Raw genomic sequence first — 11,431 nt, 5'->3', positions numbered from 1 at the left:
GCTTCAAAAGTCTGCGCCACAGTCAAAGTTTCTAGGCCAAGGCACGCTCGGGGCTCGCCGCGCCGAGCCGGAGTCCGCCGCCCGCGCGTCAGCCGGGCGGTGGCCACCACCACCACGGGCGAAATGCCCGTGGCACGCAGTGACGCGCGCCGCCATGGGGAAAAAGTTGCTTCATATAACCTCGGAAAACATCCCGCCCAAGGCAACCCCGGTACAAAGGGTCTCGAGACCCCTTCAAGTCAGTTATCGCTGCGAGACGCCACTCTTGGTCAGGATGTAAGTTTATCACCGCATGGTGTCCACTCCTAATCTCCCACTCAACTCGTCAGTGATGAAACTTCACCCCTGGGGGTTTTTATGATGACAAATCCATCCGCGATGTTCCCGCGGCGAGATTCCAAAGTCGACCGACCGCCCATCCAGACGGCGACGCATACTCCCCCGATCAAACATTGGCTACGATCATCCAAAATCTGTGAAACTTTGCCCGGGGGGGTTTCATGTGATGCCAAACGAAGGGGCGGGGCCGTCGGACCGGGATGCCACCGTCGACCGAGCGGCCCCGAGCGGCGCTGGGCGCACCGTGCCGGCGGCACCCGCACGGTCCGTCCCGTCCCGTCCCTCCCTCCCTCCCTCCTTCTTCTTCTTCTTCTTAAATTTATATATGGGTCCTTGCGTCACGGTCTCGGTCGAAAAAAATGGCCCGTTATGCCCACCGACGGCATAGCTAGCTCACCCGCACCTACATCCGTTGGGGGAGGAGGTGTCCTCCCGTTACTATACCTGCAATACATCCGGCCCATGGCAACCCCGTGGGTACAAAGGGCTCCTGAGACCCCCTTTTTTTTAGAAGGGCCACTTAACCCCATTTTCGGGAATGTAGTGCCATACCGACCACATTGACCGTCGGGGCAAGTTTTCTAGGCAAAAAGGCACGTTGGGGCAAGTTTTGTAGGCGATGAGGCACGCCGGGCAAGTTTTCTAGGCCATTAGGCACGCCGGGGCAAGTTTTCTAGGCCATTAGGCACGCCGGGGCAAGTTTTCTAGGCCATTAGGCACGTCGGGGCTCGCCGGAGGGTTAGACAAAGCAAGATTGGAGAGGGTCGACAGGGTGAGTCGAGAGGTAGCGGAATGTCCCCTTTCCCCTCCGGTGTGATTTATCCTACCTCCACGTTCCAAGATTTCTTTGCGGTCAAAATAGAGTGATGTTCTAAGAGACAAACTCGGCTGGGGCTTAATTGTGCAAGCAACAGAGTGAATCGTTGAAGTAATCCTTAGTATCTAGGGATTAATTGTGACTAGGGGTTTTTTCGCTTAGACCAAAGATTTAGATCTATATGTTAGGGAATAGGGTTTATCACTTGGAGTCCCTAGAGCTTTAAGCAACTTTGCACAATGTGAGCTGTTGAGACTAAGCGATTTTTTTGCCCGAGTATAGTGTAGGGTTAGTCACGGTTGACTTTAGGTTTGGGACAATGTATTTTAGGATTTCCATGACTCATTAAGCATAAATTAGGAGACATAATAGTTGGTTTTAGGGAGCAATGTCCAGGTGCCCCACTTCCTATCGATTGTCTTTCCTCTCATTTTTTATAGCGTCTCCCTTTCTTGTTCTTTTTATTTCTTTTCATATTGATATTGTTCACAGCACTATCGATCCATCTTCATTTTAGTTAAATAGCAATCCTTGTGTTTCTAATCACTATTCCATGTAGATACGACTACCCACTCACCAGGATATTATTACTTCAACAAACCCGTGCACTTGCGGTGCAACAACAAAGGGTGTTGTCACCATGCTTTCACCCCGTGAAGTTCTTGCTAAAGTCTGGGCAATTGAATCAGAAATTCAGCATAAAGACGGCATGCTTTTCAAAGAGCATGTCTATGAAAAGAGCACTGAAACCATGCTTTTTCCCAGACTTATACTATAGTGATTTGTACAATGACTCAACTTCACTATTTTTCCTACAATGCTAGTGCCAGACATTTTCACGGGGAGGGACCATGCCCGTTCTCAAACCGTGCTTCACTAGTAATAGTGTATTTTGACCACTTTTCACACTATATTTGTGCGAAATCCTATTTTTTTTTTTTTGCACAAGAACCTATTTTCCTGCACAATTACACAATAATACCTAAAGTAGCATTGAATCACGGCAAATAAATGCTTAAAGACATGATGAATGCATGAGAAGGGTATAAAAATATCTATATGAAATGCACTCATCAAATAACCCCACACTTGATCATTTGCTTATCCTCAAGCAAAACATATCAACACACAAGAATAGAGATTAGTGAATGACCTCTAATCTCAACATAGTTGGAATTTCATAAGTACTATGAGAAGCCAGTGGTCAGTGTGTCTTTTTAGCTGATAAAAAATGATAAGTCTCACTCTCACCCTATACTCCCCATGTGTGTGTGTGTGTGTGTGTGATTACCCTAAATTATCTGCCCCATGCATTGTTGGATAAACTTAGCTAACAATGACCTTATTCCACACTATACTAAATGGGTAGTAGCTTCATACACCCTAGAGGTAGGCTTCTCTCCCAGCAGGCCATCAAATGTACACTTGTAATGCCCAAAATTTGACTATTCAAGAGCAACTTTCACTATTCTATGATGATAGCTCTTTCTACCACCTTTACCATAATTTTTACAAATAACCGATAGGGCATCCCACAAGGAATCCGACTTTTCTAATTTTTTTTTAAAAAGCAAACAAAGAGCACTAATGGTCATTTAGGTAAAGCATTCCCTAAGCACAAGTGGCTCCACAATTAAAGTAAAGTGATAAGTAATGGGGTTTCCAACACAAGAGTGAGACTAACAATTAAGTTCAATAAAAAAATACACTAACACACTAGTGTCCCACTAGACTTAGAAATTTCACAAAACAAAATCATAGATCATCATAAGTCATGCCTCATCACAATGAATACAAAAGTAAAACCCTCCCCCACACTTAGACCATAAATTGTCCTCAATGTACAAATGCATGTATGAAGAAATAAATCAAGGACACAAAAATTTTGGGAAAAGTTTTAGGAACTTTCCTGAGCGCGAAGTGTTGTGCCTGCTCTCAACATGTAGGATTCTTGTTTCCATATGGCTCACATCCTACAAGCAAAAAGAGGCACAAGTGAAGCTTAAGAAAAAGAAAAATAAGAGACAAAAGAAAAGAAAAACAAAAAAAAAAAAGCAAGAATGGTGATGTTCAAGAATCATCGTTGTGGATCTCATTCTCTCTATAATACCCTATAATAATCAATAATAATGAATCAACAATGTCAGAGAAACAGGGTAAGCACTGTCTTGATTTTTGAGAAACATGGTCATGCAAGGAGCACGCAGATCGTGCTCCTTAGGAAGCATGAGCGTGCTTAGCCCGTGCTCAGCTTGGAATGCTTCAGAAGCTTCAATTCAAAGAAAATCACGGCATGAGCAAAAGCGTTCTTTGCCCATGTTTAGCTTGGAAGTGTTTTACAGCTCGATTTTCTCAGCTTTACAAAAATTCCACAAATTAGGCTTGTGATGCAGCGGTATACTTGAGACCGTTGATTCACACAAGAATACCCAATAACAAGTCTTCCAACACCTGTTGATCAACGATAACCAGGATTGGGAAAGAGTAAAATCTTATTACTCAATGAAAAAGATGATCACAAAACTATTTCACTCATACCCGTAGGCTTAAAATAAATAGGTGAACTAAAAATATGAAAATAAACCTAAAAAGGAGATAGAAAATATACCGAAAATGGTAAATTCTCAAATTTCAGCAAGTAATAAAAAGGCTTAACAAATAAAAATTACTGCCACAAACGGCTTACAAATCAAATATTCTAGCCTAAAATATAATGAAATCAAATCTTTCTTAAAATGGCAAAATTGCTGTTTTCGAGGCAAGATGATGGAATTCAAGCGAAAACTAGCATGGCACATAAGCAAAGCTAGTGACTTGTGCTTGTTGACCGGTTTTCCTTCAAGTGAGACCCTTAAAAACCAAAACTCCACCGCTTAAAAAATTACTATAATACCCTTGTTAGGCCTTGTCCCATTTGTCTAGAAAGACACAGGCTTGCTTCTCAATACATCCCGCATCAGCTTGCCACCCTAACAATTAACAATAAAAATAAGCAGTGAAATATGCACAAAAACACAAACATTCAAACAAGAAATCTATCAAGAGCATCATCATCTAAACAAAACAACATAAGGGAAACAATTAAAATAAACTAAGAACATAAGAAGCACACAAAAACAACCAATATTGCTTGGGTTGCCTCCCAAAAAAGCGCTTGTTTAATGGCACTAGTTTGACGTACCTGAACTTACCTTAAGAAGGCTTGAATAAAGTGTGCTCCTCCTGACTACAGCTTGCATAGCTGTTTCTCGAAAATGAGAAGAGAAATGAGTGAGCTTACCGGGGAACATTTTGGGACTAGCTATGTTGACCTTCATGACAAATGATGTGGCTGTAGGAGTTGTCTTCATCTTTTTTATTTTTCCACAATCAACTTCCTTTAGCCACTTCTCTAGATCACTCTTGAAGGTTAGAAGTATGAACCATGTCCACAAGGGATAGACACTTCTCTACATCACACTTGAGTTGTTCAATTTTAAAACGGGAGGTTCTATAGATTGCTTCAACCTTTTTACAATGCCCATGTCCACTCCTTCATGTGCTCTCTTCTTATTCACTCATTTATAGTTTTCAAAAGAGGTTGTGTGCTCAAATTCAATCAAGTATGATCCGTCAACCTCTTCAATTTATTTCTTCACCCTACGCTCTCCCACTTTGATTGTTGTTGTACTTGTTCCGCAATAAATGTGACCAATTTGCCACTCTCCTTATCGGGGGGAAGTCTCTCTTACATGAGTGTTTGTTCTTCAAAAATGGGGACTATCACATCATGGGGTTTCTCCCAACATATATGGTCAAGATCATTAGGGATCACAAGAGGTTCTTCTATCATGGGGGAGTGAAGTGCCCTTATTAATTCTTGATCATAAGCTTTATCATTTCCACTTCCTTGCATAACTCTAGCCTCAACCGGAATTGGATGTACTTCATTCAAGGAACATAATCCCATCCAATCATGAAATGTACAACTCTCAATTACCTCAACATTACCATTAGACCACTACAAAAATTTATTTTCTTATGGAGCAATTAATTCCAGTGTGAATGCAATTGTGGAATATCATCCTTCTGTCTTAAAAATTCCCAACTTTCAATAGTAGTTCATCTCAAATTTATTGGCATATTTTGCATTAGGAGTGGTGTTTCTTCATTGAATACAGGAGGTTCAACACTGAAGTTGGAAAACCATGGTGAATCATATTCGGTTGTCGAAGGTTTTCATTATTCAAACTCATTGTGCATTGCCATTATAATGATCCTTCATGGAAACTTGATACAGCATCTCTTGAGCTGGAAATAGCATGATGATTCTCGCTGCCAATGGTGTGGCTAGCATGTGTGCGATGTGATAGTAAATCTGTCAAACCTTGCTCTATTTTGGAGTAACTTGGATGATAATCAAATAACCCTCTTGAAAAAAAAGAAGAAGACTCAAAAAATTGGAAAATGAAAAGAAGAATAAAAGCAAAAGAAATATACAAAAGAAATAAATGGCTAGATAACTAGAATCCTAATGTTCGTAAAAGTTGCTAGTCCCTGCGCAACAGCGCCAAAAACTTGATGTACTCTCCACAAGTGCAAGGATCGTTATAAGTAATAATGTGGTGCCCCTTGAGGGGCAGGGTTGTCGAACCACAGGAACTGGACTCCTATTACCACTTGATCTTCTAATGTCTAACCAAATCATGAATTCAGGGTAACTTGATAACCTAAAAGAGGGAAGGATCACAGGTAAGGGGTGGAAATGGACTAGGTGATAAATGCAGAGATAGAGCAGTACCCAAGACTAATTCCCTTGAGAAATGTGTATGGACTTGCTTCTAAGATATACCAGGTACATCCTAAGATCCTTGTAGATGCTTAAAAACAATGTTGCATTTACGACTATCAAATAGGTCAGGGCTGTAAGTGTAACTACGGGTTTTATACACATCAACTTTTGCAACTACGCTAAGCAATCATAACTATGGCAATCCACACACGTCAAGTCTTACACAAGCATCTACGTAAAATCAAGCACATCAAGTTTTGCAAACACATGAAAAACATAAGAATACATTAGAACTTTGTAGACTTTAAACTCAAGTAAATCAACATAACACAAAAAACATCCAAGTTCATAGATCCGGGGCATTGGAGAATGGTTAGCCCCTTATAGTTTTACAAATCAACATGAGACTAAGGAAAACAAAAGAAATAGAAGCCATAAAAGACTCCTCTCTTTGCTTCTCAACCACTCCACAGGGCTCCGATGAAGTCCCGCCAGCTAAGCTCCACTCCACAAGTACTCTTGCACCATAGATTCATTCCAGCCCCAGAAATGTGAAGGAGAAGACCTTGTAGCTGCCCCCCCAAGGAAAACAAGAGAAGTCCCCCTTTTAAATGACCTAGATTTGTGCTTAAAAGATGTTTTCTGGTGTGAGCACTGTCGTACTTTTACCCCGTGGAGTTCAGGGAAAGTCTGGGCAATGAATCAGAAATTTAGCATAAGCAAGCCCATGCTTGCTTTCCAAAGAACACGTCATGAAAAGAGCATTGAAACCATGCTTGATGTGTTCTCTGCAAGTGGACGGGTTGCACACAAGTAGTAAGTGGTACCCCGTGAGGGGTAGGATTCTCGAACCTCAAGGATTGGACTAAAAATACTCACTTACAACTGATCTCTATTTATAATGAATTGATGACTGGATTAATACCGAAGAATAGAAAAGTAAAAAGAGGTAGGAAAAGGAAAAGGTGGTGATAATAAGCATTTGGATTTAGTGTCAGCAACAAGAGAACAATGTTTCCTATGCACTAAGTGATGCTTACTCACTTTCATGACTTAACAAGTACATTCTTTGGTTCTAGTGTATGCTCAAGAGCAATGTTGCAACTATTGCTCTCAATTCCATCAAGTTTTGCAGAGATAATGACATATCCCTTGCGTGTGTGTACCATAAGTGCACAGGTTGCCAAAGTAATAAAATACCCTGATGAGAGGGTAGTCATATCCACAGGGAATAGTGATAAAAAACACAAGAATTGCTATCTAACTATAGTGAAAATGATTCAAGGTGGTGTGAACAATATCTATGCAAATAGAAATAAAAAGAACAAGAAAGAGACGCAATAAAATGATAGGAGAGGCAATCGATAGAAAATAGGGCACCCGGACATTGCTCACCCTTGGACTATTGCTTCAGGTGCAAGACCGATCATTATTTCTCCTAATTGATGTTTAATGAGTCAACCGTGACCAACCATACACTATGCCCTGGCAGAAAAGAATGCTCTCGACGCCTCACACTGTGCAAGGTTGCATAAAGCTCTAGGGACTCCAAGTGATTAACCCTATTCTCGAATCTTGGTCTAACCCTTTAGTCCAGGCGAAAAGACCCCTAGTCACAATTAAGCCATAGCACTAAGGATTACTTCAATGCTTCACTCTGTTGCTTGTGCAACTGAGCCCAGTAGATTTCCTCTCTTAGTACTTCACTCTATTGTGACCATAAAGAATTCTTGGAACACGGAGGTAAGATAAATTACACAGGAAGGAAAAGGGGACGTTCCGCTACCTATTGACTCACCCTCTCAACCGTCTCCAATCTAGCTTTGTCTAACCCTTATGGTGTGTCACTATCCGCAAGGATTACCAGGATGGATTCTCAACTCTAGTATCACTCTATCGGAAAATTACTTCAACAAGCATTCAAGATTGGAACTCAATTAGAACATCAATTAAAGAAAACATAATGAAAGGTCAATGAAACAAAATCATCCTAGGGTTTAAAAGTCCAAGCACCCACTAGGGGTTTAGCTCTCCATGGAGCAAGATACAATCAATAATGAAATCGAAAGTAAAAACATACAATCCATAAGTAAGACCCCCTTGTAGTCCATATCGAGGGTCTTGTGGAGTAGCCTCGTCTTCTCCAAAGGTTTCCTTGTCAAGCCTAGGGCACACCACGTCGAATTGATTCCGACGAAAGCTCCCTCAATAACTATCTTATAAAGGAACACGGTCTTCAAGGCTATAGAACCACTCCAAAAACCTTGCCAAAGCCTCTCCAAACCCTAGCCGGGAGGGCCTCCAAAGTTGGGGAAAAGATAGGAAAACGATTCTTCAAAACGCTTCAAATAGCGACTTAAATAGTGCTGGAATCGGCCATCCACACGAGCGTGTGGATTTTTCACTGTTTATATAGAAAATTTTTATTCCTAATCCCATTAGGAAATTAGCATTGTGCTTTAAATTAATATCAAACCAAAAAAAGGAGATAAATAAAAATCATAGTGATGAATCATATTCTGCTACTTCAAATAGGAGCCAAAAAAAAGGAAATAAGGAGCATTATCCAATTCCAAATAAAAGTAAGGGTGTAAATGAAAAAAAATAATAATGATATAAAGAAAAAAGAAGAGGAAAGAGAATATATATATATGTATTTATATATATATATATAGATATATATGCATTTATATATATATATATATATTTTCGTTTGAAATTTCAAAAATAAATAAATATATATATGAATAATAATAAACAAGGGAGGAAAATAAAAAAAAATATAATAAATAAAATAATAATAGATATAAAAAAGTGGAGATTATGGATAGGGATGGAAATTTTAAATTCAAAATTTCATTCTCTCCCGGGAGTTGGAGATTCTTGAGGGTGTTGAGGATTTTTGGGACAAAAAAGGGGACAAGGGAGAAAAAAAGAAAAGTTTTTTGAAAAAAAAGGGGAGACTAAAAAAAATAGAGAAAAAAGGAAGACGAAGAAGAAGGAAAGAAGAAGAAAAAAAAAGGAGGGACTGAAAAAAGACAGAGAGGGTTGAAGAAAAGTGAGACGAAAGAAGAAAAAAGAAGAGAAAGAAGGGGAGAAGACAAGGAGATCGAAGAAGGTTGATCAAGAGGTACTACGTTTTTTTAAAAAAAAAAAAATACAAGAAAAGCACAGCAGTAATGAATGTTATTTTTGTATGATGAGCATGATGCATCCATGCTTTCACATGCACCGTGCCGCACTTTTTTTAAAAAGTTTTATATGCATTCCTTTTCAAGTCCATGCACTTGAAGGGTACCACTTCCATTGATAGCATGCTGCCTGATTTATTTTTTTTTATTATTATTTATTTGGGCATACAATGAAGACACATTCCTGGTGTCTCTTTCTTTCTCTCACGTTCATGATTTCTCTCTCAAAAAAAAAATATATATATATATATATATGATTTCTTTTCATATATTTAATGGAAAAAATACATGCAGGTGCATGCATTAGAGGAATTTCTTTTCTCTCTTCTTCGTGTTCTCTCTCTCTCTGTCTCTCTGTCTGTCTGTCTGTCTCTCTCTCTGTCTCTCTGTCTGTCTATCTGTCTCTCTCTCTGTCTCTGTCTCTGTCTCTCTCTCTCTCTCTCTCTCTCTCTTAACCTTTCTCCCACTGTGCTCATGCACGAAACCATTTTTTCAATCGGTGATAATGGTTGTTCGGCCTCATGGAGTGCAAAGGCTCTTCTAAAAGTTTGAAGATTAGCATACCAGAATTGAAGGCCGAAGGGTTCATTTACATCCGAGAACAACCGAAATCTTAGTTGGCAAAAGAAAGGAGGAAAACTAGTTGGAAGATAAGGCCGTGGTTAGGAAAATGGAGAAAGAAGTTGGCATTAAGATCCTTCGGAAGTAAACGTTTTGCAAAAGATATAAAATTAAAGAAAGAGGAGAGTCCCAATCCATGAAAAGAAACATGAAAGCTTGCATGTCTGTGTAGAGGCAGAGATATAGGTTTCCTTGGACGCAGCTGTAAAGATGGTTGAGATGAATCCGATGAAACCAGGGAAGCCGCACTACATCATTCCATGTCGCCTTTACTGACACTAAGCGGCTCATTAGTGATGCCGCAAGGAACCAGCTCGCCATGAACTCCATCAACACCGCCTTCGACGCCAAGTGATTGCTTGGCAAGTGTTTAAGTGATGCTTTCTGTTCAGAAGTGATGTCTAGTTTTATTCACTCAAAGTTATCCCTGGACCTAGTGACGAGCCCACGATTGTTGTGCAATACAAGGATGAGGATAAGCAGTTTGCAGCTGAAGAGATCTCCTCTGTGGTCTTTATTGAAATGAGAGAAAGTGCTGAGACACTCATCTTGGCAGTGAAGACTTTGACAACAGAATGGTGAACCACTTTGTCCAGGAGCTCAAGAGTTTGAGGAGCTCAACATGGATTTGTTTAGGAAGTGCATGGAGTTAGCAGAGAAGCGTTTGACATATGCCGAGATGGAGAAGAACAGTATCTATGATGTTGTGTTGGCTGGTGGCTCTATTAGGGTTCCTAAAGCTCATCAGTTGTTGCAGGATTTCTTCAATGGAAAAGAGCCATGCAAGAGCCTCAACCCTGATGAGGTTGTTTCCTATGGTGCTGTTGTTCAGGCTTTCATTATGAGTGGTGATGGAAATGAAGAGGTGTAGGACAATGAATGAAAATGGTCCTTCAGTTACTGGTTCCGATCCTAGTGTTGAAAAGGTCGACTAAATAGTTCTTAGGAGTGATGATATTTTGTTTTGGAAAAAGACATGGAGGAGTTTATTGATGAGGGGCATTTTTCGGATACGATGAAAGAAAAAGAGATGAAAAATGAAGGAAGAGTGAAAAAGATGAGAGAAAAAGAGAGAAAAATAGCGATGAAAGGTGAGTAAAAAGGAAAGGGAAAAATTTAAAAAAATGAAGGGTGAATTTAAAAAAGAGAAGGATATGGATGAAGGGTGAATTTATAGAGAGAAGGAAAAAAATATGGAAAAATGAAGAGTGAATTTAAAAAAGAGAGAAGGAAAAATATGAAAAATGAAGGGTGAATTTAGAGAGAAGGATATGGAAAAATGAATGGTGAATTTAAAAAGAGAGAGAAGGAAAAAAATATGGAAAAAAATGGAAGGGTGAGTTGAAAACGAGAGAAGGAAAAAAATAGGGAAAAAAATGGAAGGGTGAGTAAAATAAGAGAAGAAAAGGAAAAATATGGGAAAATGAAAGGATGGGTTAAAAAAGAGAAAAAGTGAAAAATGAAAAAGTAAAAGGATGAATTTGAGTGGGGGTATTTTGGTAATTTCATTTTTGCAAGGCCTCCTATACAAAAAATCTTATGAAATTTCTCTCATTCCACCATGAAGCCTTGGCTTTTTTCTTGGGGTTACTGAGAATTTTCCAGTGAAATTTCTCTCATTCCACCTTAAAGCTTTGGCTTTTCTTGGGGTAACGAGGAATTTTTCATGAAATTTCTCTCATTCCACCATGA

At 39.7% G+C, this 11,431-nt stretch overlaps 1 protein-coding gene across 1 annotated transcript; it reads left to right on the top strand.

Annotated features, from left to right (window-relative positions):
• The first annotated feature begins 123 nt into the window (after positions 1-123).
• LOC120257471 (heat shock cognate 70 kDa protein-like) lies at positions 124-10,610 on the top strand. Its single transcript, XM_039264927.1, has 4 exons — positions 124-276; positions 9,978-10,090; positions 10,177-10,271; positions 10,336-10,610. The coding sequence occupies exons 1-4, from the start codon at positions 124-126 to the stop codon at positions 10,608-10,610; spliced, it is 636 nt and encodes a 211-aa protein (XP_039120861.1).
• Positions 10,611-11,431: the final 821 nt, after the last annotated feature.

The sequence above is a fragment of the Dioscorea cayenensis genome, unplaced genomic scaffold, assembly GCF_009730915.1.
Source record: "Dioscorea cayenensis subsp. rotundata cultivar TDr96_F1 unplaced genomic scaffold, TDr96_F1_v2_PseudoChromosome.rev07_lg8_w22 25.fasta BLBR01002149.1, whole genome shotgun sequence".
Taxonomy (NCBI): domain Eukaryota; kingdom Viridiplantae; phylum Streptophyta; class Magnoliopsida; order Dioscoreales; family Dioscoreaceae; genus Dioscorea; species Dioscorea cayenensis.
The sequence above is the reverse complement of the archived record's forward strand: the minus strand, read 5'-3'. Positions and strand labels throughout refer to the sequence as shown.